The sequence below is a fragment of the Thunnus thynnus genome, chromosome 7 (genome assembly GCF_963924715.1).
Source record: "Thunnus thynnus chromosome 7, fThuThy2.1, whole genome shotgun sequence".
NCBI classification, from domain to species: Eukaryota; Metazoa; Chordata; class Actinopteri; order Scombriformes; family Scombridae; genus Thunnus; species Thunnus thynnus.
In genome coordinates this window covers 15,483,586-15,501,035 of record NC_089523.1, presented here as the reverse complement: position 1 = coordinate 15,501,035, position 17,450 = coordinate 15,483,586, and the positions used below count along the sequence as shown (strand labels likewise).

At 40.1% G+C, this 17,450-nt stretch overlaps 1 protein-coding gene across 3 annotated transcripts in view; it reads left to right on the top strand.

Annotated features, from left to right (window-relative positions):
- The first annotated feature begins 913 nt into the window (after positions 1–913).
- pdgfd (platelet derived growth factor d) overlaps positions 914–17,450 on the top strand; it is a 62,826-nt gene continuing 46,289 nt past the window's right edge. The window contains exon 1 of one of the 3 annotated variants that reach the window (XM_067594562.1): positions 914–1,510. In XM_067594562.1, coding sequence (XP_067450663.1) covers positions 1,393–1,510 — 118 coding nt within the window. In that variant the 5' untranslated portion in view covers positions 914–1,392. The remainder of the gene's footprint in view (positions 1,511–17,450) is intronic. The other 2 variants (XM_067594561.1, XM_067594563.1) reach the window with 2 other exon arrangements.

The following is a 17,450-nucleotide window of genomic DNA, read 5'->3' as shown; positions in this document are numbered from 1 at the left end:
ATAAATCACACCAACATTTACTGATGAAAATTACTTTAAACATAATACCTTGTTGCATGTGGCTTCCATAAGCATGAGCACATTTTTCGTGTTGTTTTTGCTTTCGCTCTTGTATGTGCTTTGTCCTTAGGGGCCACTGTAGATATGGTCTGCCTCTGACACTAAGCTGCATATTGAATGATTCCTGGCAAACCATTTGAAGGATTTACTTATTAGACTCCTCAACAAGTGTAATCATGTCAACTTTGTTCTGTTGGACGAGTTAGGACATCTTATCTTACAGAGTGATCTGAAGCAAATTTTCTGAAGGAACAAACACAAAGATGAACCTATAGTCCAAAAAAATTCTATAATGATTTATATAATGCCCACATTACACATATGCCTACTGCAGGACAAACTATGTTGTCCAGCTAGCAATGACTCTTACACATGCACTAATAAATGGTATGTTATGGCCTCCCTTCTGTCATCTGACTTCATTTCAGCTGTTTCCTGAGCTGTGTGTGTAATGCCCACCACTCAAGAACTAACTCAAGAGACTTCCCCTCTCCTGAGTTAGCTCCTGGTATGTTTCCTCTCCCGTGCCTGGCTGTGGTTACTCACCCTGTGCTTGTAGGGTTTCCTACAAAAATGTTCCCTCTTTGGCACGTTTTCTCCTTGCACTTTGAGGGAGAAAGTGTTCTAACATAAACATAAAGTAGTAAAATAACAAAGAAAGGTTGATTTTTCGTCTGTTTCAATAATAATTATATCTAAATGTAATTTTTGATTTGATTTTAAATGGGGTTTTTTTCCTACTGAAGTGGGAAAACTTATTTCTCCCTGTCTGACCTCCCGTCCCAGCATCCCGAACGATCACACACACACACATACACACACACACACACACACACACACACGGTTGCCATCATGAGCGCGCACCGCTCAGTTGGTGAAGTTTGACGCGCCGACTTAGACGCGTCAGACAGAAACTGTGAACTATGCGGGGCATTTCTCATATTTCTGGGCACAATTCATTTGCTTCACAGCGATAAGAAGTTCGGCGCCTAATCTCATGTCTGACCGTGAACGGAGCTATATTATCTCCTTGCGCTTAGTTGTCTTAGAGTTTTGCTTTCGGTGTTTGTGAGCGCTGTTTGGATATTTTGGCACTTTGGCACAGGACGGGACATCGTGTGCGCAAAGCTTTGCAAAGGAGTCAACAAGTGACTCTCATTTGCGGGCAGAAGAGAGACAGAATGAAAGCTAGAAGTTGCTGAATGGAAAGTTGTTTTTGACTTTCTGTGTCGCGGCGTATTTTAAACAAAAAGCTTCGTTTTTTTAAGTCACTGGAGGGTGTGGAGAGGGCATTTATTCATTTCAGAGACAGTGCTGGAGTTTATTGACACGATGAGTGGACCGGTGGTTTTCCAGATGTGGATGGTTTTAGTTTTGGGGACGATAACCGGAGTCGCGAGGGCTCAGGTCTCCACCGCTAAAGTCCTGAGGGGCAACATCAGGAGAGACGGTGAGTAATTATTTTATTTCTTTGCTTCCATCTATTTACTGCTGAGACTGTGTCTCTGTAACGCTCGGTAGTGACATTATAAGTTGTAGTTTTTTAAGTGGTGTGAGGCCTATAAGGTTCATATAATGCAGTGGCTTTTTTCATACATTTTTGTCCTTTTTATTTAATTTCACAGCTGTAATAATTTGTGAGTATCAATTATATTTATATTTAAAACGAGAAATTTGCAACACTGTTCTTGCAACGACCGGTTGTCCTGTGGTAACTTACAGTGTAACTCAGAGTAGACACATGAGTTGTTTGTAAGTGTGACAAATGACTGACATGGCTTGTTGTATTGAATGACCAGTTGAACAACAGAAATTCTGAGGAGAAAGAGAGAGAGAGGAGCAACAAGGAGGGATGCAAGACAGTAGAGACAAGGAGGGTAAAAGTTATTGATGTACAGAGGGTGCAAAGGAACTTGTGGAGAAAGACTAAGTAAGAAATCTGTTAAATAACAAGCTGCCCCATTCCGCTTTTTATGTTGAAAAGTTAATATGAAACAAAGTTAGTATGTCTCAGTCAACTGAGTGTTAGAAGTCAGTTAGTGGAACTTCTGTTAGCATTATGTAGTGTGTTGCTCTACTTCATTGAAGGTTAAGTCTTCAGATTCCCTGAGCTTCTGGCCTATCTAACTTCCTGCAGGTGCGCCATGCTTACTTTTCACTTGGCCCTGAGGCTAAAGTCACGGTGCAACAGTACCTGTGATTAAACACACACACACACACACACATTCACACACAGAGGCACACCTGCAGGGTTGCTTTTGGCAGTGAAACATGAAAATACTGCTGTATTAGGTTCTAACCTGGACAACTACCCTGAGGCCTGTTTAACCGTACACTCTTGTGTGTTGGGTTTATAAAAAAAAAAAAGAATAACATGGAGGGGTAGGTCATGACTCTAAGTGTGATACACATTAAGTATAGACTACATTTCCATGACATCTGCATTCAGTTACCTCTGTTTAGTCATGCATTCGAAAAAAAAACTCTTACGGTCATGAAAAGTATTCGATATTTAGTGGCTATATAGACATTTTTATGTATATGCATGCATGTTTTATTACTTTCAGCTGAGTGTAGAGACTCTACAGATATTTGCCTTATAAACAGTAATCTGTCAGATGCAGACCAGTTGCTGAGTCTTGTCCGATCACATGTGTGTGTATATAAATGACGTAGCACATCATACCACCACACAGAGTGACAGCTGTGGCGTGGCAGTACAGTACTACTGTATGAGACAAGGCAAGCTGGCAAGAGACAAAAGCAGTGATTGAGAAAAAATAAAAGTTAATACTGTTAAAAGACAACAGCTGCAGTAACTGCATTTGGTCAAGGTTCAAAATACCAGCAGGATTAAAAAAAGTCTCTGTTCTCTCACTGAACGGGAGGAGGAAAGGTATGAAGGGGGAGAGACTCAGTGAAGAGTTAAAGCTGCATTACACTTTTGATACTTCATAATTGGGAGTTATTACTTGTTTCAACTGATACATGTTTTTTAATCAGATCTGCATCATAGTTTTGCAGAAAATCTCTTCTGTATCTATTTTTAAGAGTATGTTACTAAGAAAGATTCAGTATAAGATTAAAATCTGCTCTTTAGTTTATACTGTTCATTTTCTACATATTTTCAGATTCTGATTAAATTATATACTTTGATCATTATTACTATAAAAAAGAAAATATCCACCATATCCATGTTGTAGTGCAGGACTGACCCTCTCCATGTGTTTCAAACTTTCACTGGGACTTGAATTAAACAAATATCTTGTTATTTAAAGTGTTCATGCACATATACTCAAGGTTTTTTAAATTAATTTGGTATTAATTAAATCAAAAGAACAAAATGTCTCACTGTGCCACATAACCCTGAGCTGCCATCTGCAGATTACTCCAAAATTTGGGAACTCCCTGCGATGATGTCATTAGGAAATGATTGAGTTTGTGCTCTCAGCGACGGAAAATATGGCGGTTAACATTGCTTAGACAGTTGTTCTCAAACCCCCAGCCCTCAGACACTAGCTTTAAAACATGCTACGTCGTAAATTAAAGAGGGAGACTTCATAGATATATACTGTTTTTGAGTGTCGCACAGTTTCAGAGGGTCAGCATTTCAATTGAGTGTTTAAGTTCTATCACAGGAGTGAGATGAGATGAGATAACTTTTTTAAACACTGTCATTCATCTGGAGCGGGGCAGCCATTCATTGAAAATCCTCCTGACACAGTTGTCAAGTCATCTTTATGTCCTGATAATACCAAATCAGATTGATATGATCAAAGTGATTTTTTTTTTTGTTCTCTTGATGATCTTTTGATGCATGAAGACTATGAGGCGCTGTGATAGCTTCTATTGAGACAGAGTGGTTGTTAGATGCTGCACAGTCTTATACCAGCTCTTTAATCCTCTGCATGCAGTCGTACAGTAATACACTGTGCCCAGAAGTTATCTTTTTATATATGTGTGTGTGTGTGTGTGTGTCCCTGTGTTTATACATTTACAATCGGCTTGTGTGGAATATGAGAGCTTAGTTCCGTTGTTTGACTGACTGGTGCTGATTAGATGTGTTTCCATGTGCAGGAGTGAACTTAGAGCTGATAGGGGCTCTGCAGCTTTCACTCATCCATTTACCATTGTGAATGTGCCCATGTGTGTACTCTTATGTGTGTGTGAATGTTCTGACAGAATGTCTTAGCTCACTTTGAGGAATTCCCCCCGAGGTTTTTTTTTTTTTTCTTTTTCTCCTGTGTCTCTTCAGAGTTTCGCTCATTCTTTTGCCACTGAAGTGTGTCTGTGTGTGCATTAAAAGGGGTTGGGGGTGGTGAGACAGGGAGACGGAGTGTATTTGCAGAAAAGAAAACACACATGTAAACGCACAGAACAAAATAAACACTATTTGACCTTTTTGCTTTGAACAACTTATTATGTCGGCTGTAAAGACCAGATGATCTAGATAGGATAAAACCTGTTACAAATAGGTGTGTGTGTGTGTGTATGTGTGTGCAAACAGCACTTGCGGGCAGGAAAATATGTGCACGCAGGCACAGACAGAAACATGCACACAGTAGTCAGATACTGACACTGTTGCCCAGACACAAGCACAGATAGACACACAGACTCTGCCGTGATCCTGGGGTAACCTATAATCCTATTTACTACTTAAACATCATAAACATCACACATGTTCAACTCTGTTCATGTGGCCACAAATATAGTTTAATCCATCTCAAGTGTAAAACTTCAACTGCCAGGGTTTTTCTTTAGATGACCTATTTATCAATTCCTTTCTAGCCAGTTGGGATGCTTTTATCATGGCCTACACTGCATTTGATTGTGAAGTCAAAATCATAACCGGGTTTTCTACTAGTGCGTACAATGTCCAGCTGGGTGAAGATAGTAGCCAGCTGGGGACCCTGGGGAGGAGGGCACACTGCTGCTCAACAACTTTTTTTTTTTTTAATTTAAAGTAAAGATGGTAACAAACTTTTAAACATTTATTACACTGCTACATTAGTTAAAATTTGTTTAAATCAAACTTCTTTTGCATTTACATTTTGCTAACTTGCATTTACATTTCAAAGCAAGATGGCTATACTATATAAACATAATCATTTAAAGTTATATATTATACTTTTCAGTGGCATATCTGACATTGAAAGCAAAATAGAGTGGACAGACAAGATAACGAGTTCAAAACAACACTCCACATCAATATATCAGCGTGATACAATGAGTGTGAAAAGCAGCTCACAGTAACAAAAAGCCATGAGTCTATTTTGTTTGCTGGAAAGAAGCAGAAAACCATATGAACTTAAGTTTGTGGCCTTTTTACCTGTCCTGCCTACTCCACATGTGACTGACAAGCACACAAACAAGCAGTGAGTGACAGTTTATCTTTCACTTTCATGACATGGGCTCCACTCAGTTGGAAGCAAGGCACCTTACATCAATAGGGTGAGAAGCAACTCGTTATGAAAAAAAAAAAGTAAGAAAGTAATTGGCAGAAAATGTCTCAATGTCCAGCTGACAGCTGGTGTTTATGGTAAACTGCAGAGAGAAGAAAGTAAATGCAGAAATCAGTCCCACTTGAGGAGCTAAAATAGTCTATTTAGGCTCTTGTTATCCATATTTACTAATGTTTTTCCTTTTTATGTTTAATTTTCATGGTGCATTGTAATGAATGCACACTGATGTGTTCTGTCACAGCAGTTCAAAATCACTGTTTTAGAAATGAACACACACATACTGTACACATTGAGGTCCAGAGAAGGCGTTGCACACCTTTGTGAGTGGGAGGGAATGCATCGAATACTCTTGAGATTCAAGTGCATTGTTATCTTTTTCAACCCTGTTGACTTTAAGATTAACCAACGTTATGCAATGAGAATACTCGTGTGCAAAAGTACACATTCACACTCGCACACACAGTTTAACTTAGGAAAAAGTGGCAATGTCGAATGTAGTGTGGCCATGCTTTGCGTTGGTTAATCTGTTGTGTAGACAAACAGACCCTCAGACCCTCTGCAAACATATGGTAATTGTGTCATGCAACCTTATAGGGGATGTGTCATTTATATTTTGGGGCTCTACTTCAATATCTTTGCATTATTTACAGTTAAAAAAAAAATGTTCATCTTATTTTGGCCCTTTATGCAGCCCCTCAGTTCAGCCTCTGTCTGAAACAGACCGTTTAAGCTCTGGCTCGGGAGACTTCTGGTGGTTCAGGAGGCTACATAAACAAATAGTAGTAGTCAGTATTCACTTATTTTTCCCAAAACTTCTCAAATACATCTGTATATGTTTGAGGCCAAATTCAATCTGAAATATGCAAGTGGACAATGCAAACAGCCTGCAGAACAACCTTAGCAACAATCTTAGCAACATATGCTACAGAATGGACGGCAGTTTGTGGGCATGCACGAACAATCTGATGTCATCACAAGGAGAAAGTAGAGGTAACTTTGCATACAAAGTGTTTAGCGTGGGCTAAAGCCTGGGCTTTTGACTTTCAGGGAGCATTTTTATACACATTCACCTCAAGTTTTGGACCTTTGACCATGTTTAACATAGACATCCAATATTATAATAGCATAAAAATAAAGGAAAATCACAAAAAGCATGATATGTCCCCTCTAATTATTACCCTGCGAGGCAGCTGGATTCACAAGATCATGCGAAAATCCATCTTGTCAGGCTTCAAGTTATGCGCTTGTGCCAATCAGCATCGTAAATCCAGCTGCCTTGCAAAATAAGACAGTGATAGACAGATGGTTCATCCAATCACTTGCCAAGTAGTTTTTGAAAGTGCCTTTTCCAAACAATTTCCATGGATGACTTCTCAGATGGTTCTGTGTAACAAACCATCTGGGGTGTCAGGTTACTCTAATTAGCCAAAGACTACTAAACAGACTGTTAAAACTTCTATTCCTGGCAGTGACACACTATGTTTTATGAAGGCTTCTGGAATATCTTTCTGATTCCTCCTCTTCTTCCTTCCAATGGTTCTTGCTTATCTGTTGCCTTCTTCTCTCAGTGCTGTCTTATCAGCCCATGCCTTGCCACATATCACTCCATCTCTCTAGATCCTCCTCTTTCAATCTCTCCCTTTCTCATTTCTTTCTTTATCTTCCCATCTGCCCCCATCTGTTTCAGCTCTTTTTAATCAAAAGCTATTTCACCCTGTCGGCTCTCTGAGCAAATATAATGTGGCAAACAGTGTCACAGACACGCACACTGGCACACTTGAGCACTTGAACACTCACACAAAACGAAGGAACTTGCACAAGGACAATACATTTAGTGACCTTTGTAAACTCACATTTTGACACCCATTGTTGACAAACCTAAAAGATTCACACACGTCAATGGAAAAACAGAGAAACATACAAAAAGGAAGCAGTTACACAGCAATACACACATGCGCAGATGCAGACATGCAACAAAGGCATGTGTGCTCTCATGCTCTTGAGCTAGGCGTTATAGGTGATATCAGTGAGTGTGATGTCATGGTCCTTGAGAACTCAAGGTGGGCTTGCCTCTGATAACACACACACACACACACACACACACACACACACACGCACACACACACACACACACACACACACACACACACAAAGAAGTATATATTCAGTCATTTAAAAACTTCACTCTGTCACATTGTTATATATCAAAAGATGCGTGAGCATAAAATAAAATGAAAAAAAAACAGAAAATAAAAACTCAAATTAGAGAAGAGTATTTTGGCAAAACAATCTAATTTCAAGGTCCATAGTGTAGCTGATCCAGAGCTTTCAATTTTATCACACAGTCTTCCTCAGCAGATGGAGTTAGTTGCAGGGCTGCTGCTGGCCATTTGGGTACCCTAAAAGTAATTGCTTTGTGGTGACCACTCTCCATTTTCATTATCAATGTTACGAATAATGTCACAGATAAGAAAACCAGAACTATACAATAACAGTATATATTACACTATAAAACAGGAAACAATAATATGATATAAACAAAAAACTAATAATAGTGATAATAAAATAATAATTAAATATACTGAAGAATAAGATTTTCATTATCATTATTGTTGAAATAAATAAATAAATACAAATAAGAAAAACTGAACTGTACAATTAGTCACACATAACAGAAGAAAAGTCACAAAACTTTACAAACTTTGCAACGACAGTAGTCTATATGTTACACTACAGAACTATGTAAAAGGCAAAAAAACACACATACACACAAGTATTTGAAAGTGCAATCATCTTCAATAAAATAAACCAAAGATATATATTTTCATTATCAAAGTGATTTTGGGGACACTACACTGTATGACAGTGAAGTTAGTCAATATTTTTATTATCTATTTTCAGTGTTGCACTTTTCAGATGGTCCCTGTGCACTCGTCTCACAGCCGGCTGTACATAGAGACCTATGATACTAGTCTAGCTCAGTGGACGGCTTCTTTGGGTAAATTAGGTTGCAGCTCGTTGTCTACCTCACTTCGGTAGGAAAGAGGCATCGTTTGTGTTTTAACAACCTTTCAGTTATGAGTTATTGATCCAGGAAGTTAAAATCTGTCAATATATCTCCAACTTTACTGAGGTGCTGTTTGGTGCCCCCTCCGGCACTTGGTGCCCTACACACAGCTGGTTAGTTGTCATGGAATTGCAGATGTTTACATTTCTGTTTTTCAGAGCACTTTAAGGACTTCTTACTTCACATTGGCTTAAAAGCTGAGTTTCTTAAGTTAATTCTTGACTGTGCAAACAGTACAATGATCTCACCTCAGCCTCCATTTAGTTGTTGCTCTGGAGCTTTTGATTGAATCACACGCTATTCCAAAATGAACATGATCTAAATGTGACCTATCAAAAAAACAATAAAAATTAAACTATTGACCTCAGTGTATTCTCTCTGTGCTTTTAGGTGCAGGAAAACATAGATTTGCACTGGGCGTGAATACAGCCATGAACCTGGTCACCCCGTCTTGCCATATCAAACTCTGGTCATTTCTGCCTCTGATGGATTCATCTAAGACAAGATACAAATTGGTTCCAAATGTTTTTGTGTCACTATATTAGACACAAGGGTGAGAGTGGGGAGTAGTGTCACTGAGGTTACTGGAATTCATGAGTCACTCACAGGACACCCGACATTGAACACCCGCCCACCCAAGCCGACACACACACACATACACACATACGCGCAAACACAATTACAGGATCTCCCTTTCAAGGGAATCCCCCGATAAACATTTGTCACACACACACTTTTTATGCACAAAGTGCATTAGCCAAAGCTACCGCACCCCTAAATGTTGGCAGACAGTCCTTTCCTCCCCTGCACAGAGAAAATAGGGTGGTGACCACTTGGACAATCTGACAGGAGAGGAGTATGCGTGCATGTGTGTGCATGCAACAAGAGAGAAGCAAAAAGTGCAATGATGCCTTGGAAATAGAGTGGACCTATAGGTGTAGCAGATTTTATGAGGAGGTGAGGGTAGCAGAGGAGAAGTGAAAGTTTAGAAGGGAGCTTAGAAGAGTTAGAGGGCACAGAGGAGGAGGAGAGGGAAAAGGTGTGTAGAGAGAGATATGCCAAGTTAAAAGACCTGTCCCTTCTCTTTTCTGCCCTGTCAGCTTCAAAAGAGAGATAGTAAGACTAACAGCAAGCCGAATGGACAGAGTATAAAAGAGAAGATAGGAGAAAGCAGGACAGGAAAAGATAAGGTATTTTTAGAGAGGAAGATCAGGACCAAGCATAGTACCAAATGTCAGCAGTTTATATGATCTCAGTATCTGATCAAAACTCAAGAAAACAGAAAAAAGCAAAAAAGAGCTTGATTATTACATAGTCAACATACCAGACAGGTGGCAAATTAAAGGAAAAATTGGTACAGGTCTGAATGCTTGACCCTTACATTGAGGGGACCTGGTGGCTCTGTTATGCTGTGGGGGGCATTTTGCTGGCATGGTTTGGGTCCACTTGTCCCCTTAGAGGGAAGAGTCACTGCAAATCAATACAAAGTTGTTCTGAGTCATCACCTTTATTGTATGATGAAACATTTCTATCCCGATGGGAGTGGTCTCTTCCAGGATGACAATGCCCCAACTCACAGGGCACAAGGGATCACTGAATTGTTTGAAGAGTATGAAAATGATGTGAATCATATGTTATGGACTTCACAGTCACCAGATCTCAAGATTGGTGTTCCTCAGCCTTGGCATTGATTCTACAAGTCTCTGGAACTTTTCTGGAGGGATGAACATCATTCTTCAAAAAGATCCAAAGTTTCAAAAAGGTCCAAAATCTCCCATAGGTTTTCAATTGGGTTGAGATCTGGTGACTGCGAAGGCCATAACATATGATTCAAATAATTTTCATACTCATCAAACCATTCAGTGACCCCTCGTGTCCTATAAATTGGGGCGTTGTCATCCTGGAAGAGAGCGCTCCCATCGGGATAGAAATATTTCCTCATAGGATAAAGGTGATGACTCAGAACAACTTTGTATTGTTTTGCAGTGACCCTTCCTTCTAAGGGGACAAGTGGACCCAAACCATGCCAGCAACATGCCCCTCAAAGTATAACAGAGCCACCGGATCCCCTCACTGTAGGGGTCAAGTATTCAGGCCTGTACTGGTTTCTCCTTTAATTTGTCACCTGTCTGTAGCTTGCCCATCACGGAAGGCTACAGACAAATCTAACTTCTCATTTTAGGAGGCTACAGTCATTCTGCACTCTCAGTGAAGCATAAATATAATCAAGCCTCCTCATGCTTCTTGCCCCAAATTTGATTGTGTAAAAGAAGAATGGATTCCTCAAGATTATCCAAATACACAGAATATCCATTTAATTATTTCGTGAGACACACTGATGACAGGAATCCAGGTAACAGCCATCATCACTTGTAATCTCTTATTAAAATGAATCCAATTATCATAAGGAGTTGGCAATGTAGGCTTTGCAAAAGGAGGATACTCCGAGAGATTCGAGCATTAGGAGATGTTAGTAATTTATTACATTAACATATGTCCTTACATAAAAAAGTGCAAATAGTGAAGAATAAAACTGATTTTAAAAGATTTTCAAATTATGAGAACAGCCTGCCCAGGAGAGCTCATGAGAGTTGAAGGGGTGGTTTGGATGGTGAGATACGAGACAAAGATACTGCCTGAGGTGAAAGAGACAGGTGTTCTAAAAACAACAGGAGGTTAGTTATTGTAGTATGGCCACTGATTTGGCCGCTCATCAACATGGTCAGCCGCTGGAGCTGCAGCAGTGGCTGCGACACACAAATCATGGAGGCAATTAAAGTACTCAAAAACCCTTTGAGCCTGATAGCTGCAATTTGCATCAACATTTGTATTCCCTCTCAAAGTCATAACGCAGTCAAATCTGAATTCATAGACTGTGTTTACTCACACTTACACTTTCTAGGGATATTACTGTGTCCAATGTCCAAAATGTCCAAAAATCCACTCAGAAATCATAGGAAAAAAGACACTCCTTGCCTGAGAATCATCACATTTTTAAGATTTCTTTAGTGTCAAAGTAAATTAGTAATAGTTGTCTGTACATACATTGGTAGAATGGAAACAGGAAGTGCTCATACCTAATTTGGCATATTTTTAATGGTGTCAATTTGCCAAAATTGCAAATCAATATAGGCTAGAAAACTGGGTTCAAATTGTAGCCCACTAACTGAGACAGAGTTTTTTAATTCAAATGAAATGTAAAACTCATACACAATAAACACACCCTCGCTAAATTCAGTACAGTCAGGGCATTTGCTGTTAAAACCTCACTTGGTATGTATGATCAGTAGCATATGGTGGCTAATGCTAGCTTATGTTAGCAAACATTGGATAAATATCGCCCATGTGTAACTGACATCACGGTGTCAGTTCAATGACCTTGTGATTACTGTTTAAGTACTTGAATTACTATTATACTACGTCTAAGCAATTAGCATTATCCCATAATTGCCACTTATGGCTGCTGTTGAGCAAATGTTATTTTGGCTGACTTTTGTTGACAACTCTTCCAGTTAGTTGTTAATGCAAACTTGTTGTGAGTCATGCAGAATAAGTTATCTCCACTGATGTGTATTGTATTCCTTTGGCTATAAGAACTCAATTTACAAGCCAATTAAGCTCTCTTTAAATGCGGAGTGGAGTTGGGGACACAGTAGAGGAGAATTAGAGAGCAGGGTGGAGAGAGAAAGAATGGAAGAGGGGGACCAAAGTTTAGTCCTTGTAGGGTGTGGTCTTGTAGCTGAGCCATCTGACTGACAGTGGATGCAAATAACAGAGGAGCAGGAAAATGAGACGGGGAGAAAGAAGGAGGTGGATGTTGCATGGAAAGAGAGATAGGATAAGATGCAAGGAGCAATAAGATGCAAGGAGCAATGAAGAAGGTGATTAGGCCAGTGGATGAAAGAGAAGATGAAATGAGGAAGATGAAGAGAATAATGATGGTATAGAAGGAAATGAAAGTTTTAGAGGAGGATAGCAGAGACCTAGGGAGAGGGGGGGAAAGGGGAATTAACGAACACGACTGGAGAAAGAGTGAGAATAAACAAGTGGAAAGTTATAATTGAAGGGGAGATGAGAGGTTGAGCTGGGTAAAGCAGCAGAGAGAAAGAACCGAAGGAAGGGAGGAGAGAGAAGGTACAAAAGCAGCTGACTAGCAGGTGAAAGAAAGTGTCAGGAAGAGAGTGAAGAGAGAGGGACGAAATGAGACAGAGACAAAATGGAAGAGAGAATGATAGATATGAAAAGAGACAGAGCAGAGGTATGTAAAGAGTGATAGTGAGTGCGTGGCATCATAAAGAGAAATAGAGTGGGAGGGAGTGTGCTGAATAAGCAGTGAGAGTGAAAGAACAAGAGATTGAGGGATAAGAAGAGCAAAGGAGAGGAAGAGACAAAGTTTGGAGAGATGGAGGAGGAGTTTGTGAACATACAGCACACCAAAGTGAGAGAAAAATGGATGCATAAGAATGAAGGATAATAAGGGGAAGAAAACAGAGTGAGCTGTTTTAAAATGATGAATATTAGCTACTTAGTGAGCCTCTCTCACTGCATTCACTCAGTCTCAGTCCTTGGCAAACAAAGCTAATGTGCCTCAACAGTAAATGCATGAGAAAACTGCTGATCTGTTTGTATGAGTGTGTTAGAGACATAGAGATGAACAAAGAGAAGGATGGTGTTTGTTTGGAGATAGGTGGTAGTATAGAAAACTAAGTGCGGTGACGTTCTCTGGTGGTCCACAGCAGATGTTTCTATTATTATCATTATTTTTTTAAGTAGTTAACTTGGAAAAGTGACTCCAAACCACAGACACACAAGCTGGTGACAAATTACAAAGCAACAGTGTCTTAGTGAAGTGTTGAGCCACTGTGAACTGCCAGAACAGCTCAAAATATGACATTACTTTACAGGAATAACTCCGGTGTATAACAATGTCACTGTAGTTGCAGCTGGTGTGTTAATTACATTGATATCTCCTCAGGCAAGGTGTTGCTTTGAAACAGGCTTTCTGAGGGGATTGTGATGGCAAATTAAAAGGATCTCTGGTGCAGCTCTTTGGTAGTTATTTGGGTTTTTTGGGTTGGATAATAACAGAGATCCAGCTGATCTGTATCAAGCTGTAGGCAAAGTTTATTAGAGTTAATTTCCAGAAGTGCGAAGACAATCCTCAGCATGGCAACGACAGTATGTTCATTTGCTACATGAACTGAACATGTTTGTCTAGAGATTGAAGGTAACTTTGGTCTACTATCACAGGTTTCTCCTCCTAATGTGCATGTGATGTTACAAGGATTTGTCTGTACTTAACCTGAACCAACTCAACCTTGGGGGCTGCTGCTTTAAAATTCTACAGTCTTTAGTGGCTAGTAAAATAACTAACTTGGAAATGGAACCTACCTGCATCATAGAAATGGATCAAAATATGTTAGGTACACATGTACTTTGCAGCCATACCTTCAGCTGCACCTGAAAACTGCTGCTGCTGTTCAGAGTGGCATCTTAGCCCTAATCTTATCTAAGCTCAACCTCCAACCAGGCATCCACCTGTAGGCTCCTGAGTCGAGGTTACCCTTGAAGTGAACTAACAATACTACTATTGTCAATCCCCAGTCTCTGTTGTGCTCAGCTTGATGTGTCCTTTAGGGGGAGTGACAATTCCAGAGCCCAAATGTCAACTCTGTGCACACACATTCACATAATATACTCATAATATCTCTAGTACCTCTAATAGCACAGAAATATAATTTTATTCCACACAGATTTAACCCTGTAGTATTCTTGCAAAGCCCTAAACCTCACTCACAGTCTAGTCTGCCAAAGAAATCAAGTTGGCGAAGAGAAACTAGATTTACAATTGCTTTTCACTCTATAACCCAGAATATTGAAGGGCCACCTAGTGCATAATTTAGCATCATCATTTGAGTCAAGTTATTTCTAACTGTGTGTGGTGTTGAGTTTTTATGGGCCCCATTTTAGAGTGAAACCTCAGGGAAACAGCACAGAAAGTATACAGTAGAGGTCTTCTAGTAGAAAACACCAAATGTTTTCAAAACTTGCTGAAACTTTAATATACAAGACATAGATACTGAAAAAATTGTATGATATCATCGGGTTTTTGCTACCAAGGCTAAGTGAGGGTGAGAACATTACAAATGTCAGAAGTGACACTGCAGAAAAATGAGAGCAGGAGCCGCTCTCACCCCAGGAGATTCGTCCCTGCTGAAGGAAAGAGATAAACACTGTGTATTTATGTTGTGTGTTTTATATGTGTGCGTGTGTGTGTGTGTGTGTGTGCGTCTAAGAGAGGGAGAGTTTGACAAATCCTCTGGTGCACTGTGAGAGCTATGTCTTTGTTACTCTGACAATGGTGCTCTGACATAAATGAAAAAGATTCTTTTTTTCCTCTGCTGTCAAACACTTTTATCTTCCCCTCTCCAACTGTCAGCATTTCTCCCCATATTTCCCCCTCTCTCTCTGATTCTCTATTTGTATATCTCAGCATTACTCCTTCCGTCTCTCTCCTCCCTCTTCTCTGTCTCCTCTTGTCTTCATTAGCTTTCCCTCTCCTGTTTTCATTTCATCATTAACTCTCTCTGAATTTGGTCTCTGAGCAGCAGAGAGTGAGGACGGGAGAGCCGCAAGTGCAGAAAGAGAGAGAGAAGTAGAGAACACAAATACAGAGAGAGGGAGAAATGGGGATAGGGGACATGGATAGGAGCACAGAAGAAAGGGAAAAGGCGTTGTTAGAGGAATATCAGAGGGGGGAAAAAATGAGAGAGGCAGAAAGAAAAGTTAACGGGCAGAAAAAGAAGCAGAAGATAGAGAGAATAAAGGAGGGGGCAGGATGGCAGGAGGATGGTGTTATGTGCTACTGTGGAGCCTGCAGCAGGATAAGTGATCCCAGTGGTAGATAGAAGGTCAGATACACACTGACAGTCAGACCACTGCTTAACCCTGCTCTCTGACCACACACACACACACACACACACACACACACAAATACACATACAGATGCAATGCTGCACTTGGGCAGGCACTTCCTGACACACACACACACACACACAGACACACACATATGCATACACAAATGCACACACCCAGAGCTGATGTGAGGCAGACAGACTGAGAGCAGGACGCCTGTCAAAACATCAGCGTCTGCTCAGCATCATACACACACAGCGCTCAGAGCAAACACACACACAAACATACAGTACATCTAGCAAACAGCGTCCAAGCAGCCCTTAGAGGGATCAAGGCTGATATTTGATAAACTTGTGCTACCCCAGCTGGGGTTTAGCTAACACACACACACACACACACACACACACACACACACACACACACACACTCACGCACGCACACACGCAGCCAACAATTTCACCCAATTTACTCCTGAAGTTATTTTCTGTATATCTTCAAAACATGGAAATATAAACATGAAATTGTGTGCTTATGTTATTACATTTAATGTCCTTATCTATGACTGCATATACTGTATGTGTGTGTGTGTGTGTGTGTGTGCGTGTGCGATGCAGGGCTAATTGATTGTTCTCGTCAGCCCTGCTGTTCAGACTGCAGTAGCTGTCAGCAGGAGCCAACTGCTACTCTAACAAGCTTTACAAACACACACACACACACACACACACACACACACACACACACACACACACACACACACAGTTTGCTGTCTCACACAGCACACACACACATTATCACATCAGCCCTTAATGTAGAAACAGACACAGAGTCACTTAAATGTACACAAAAACCCTCACAAGCAGCTCAAGAAATCTATAAAATGCATGTGGTGATGGTGTCTAAGCTGGTATTCTTGACATTTGCTGTTTGAATGACAGATATTTGAAATATCTGAAGAATCCCTTGGCATTTCTGGATACGTGACAAGTATAACAAAGGCCTGGCCCTTATTCCAAACATGCAGTTATACTCAACAAATTTAGACCTTTGTTTATGTATGAGGATATGTAAACATAACTTTGCTTACAAAAAACGCCACAAAATAACTTTAATGTACTGCGTACTTTGTGTATTAAAGCAAACATTTGTAAATAAAGTCACTAATTTACACTCACCGGCCACTTTACACAGCTGTGTAATGTAATACAATCCAACACAACAGCTCTGCCGTAAATTCTACATTTACAAATGCTTATACATATTTAGTTTTCGTTGACATTGTCATTATTTCATGATTATTGTCATTATGTTTATTATTGAGGTCGTAGTGGGTGGTGGTGGTGTACTGGAGTGCATTATATTGAAAAGTGTTCCTAATATTTTGCCCTCCTCATGTATGTTAATGGAGTGGACAAAATATTAGGAACACCATTCAATATAGTACACTCCAGTACACCACCAGCACCCACTACGACCTCAATAATAATGTCAACAAAAACTGATAATATATGAGCTACATAAATGTAGAATTTATGGCAGAGCTCTTGTGTTGGATTGGATTAGATTACACAGGTGTACCTAATAAAGTGGCCAGTGAGCATATTAGGGTCTGTTGTACCCAATAGGTGTGCTGTTACGCATTGTGAAATAGGCAAATGTGTGGACTATGAAACATGATTTAATGTGTATTGATTATGCATTTCATCACCATCTCTTGACCTGCACTGATAGGCCTCCCACAACGTCTATGTGCCTAAGGCTCCCTCTCTTTCTTTCTGTCTATATGTGCATGTGTGTTTGTGTCATCAGTTTACATGTCTCCATGTGTGCATTTGTCCATGAATATGTATATTTTGGTGTCTATGTGGATGTTAAAGCACCCATGAATCTGCTTGATGAGTGCCTCTGCATTTGTGTGTCAAGGCTGCCAGAGTCGTTCAGCCACAGTG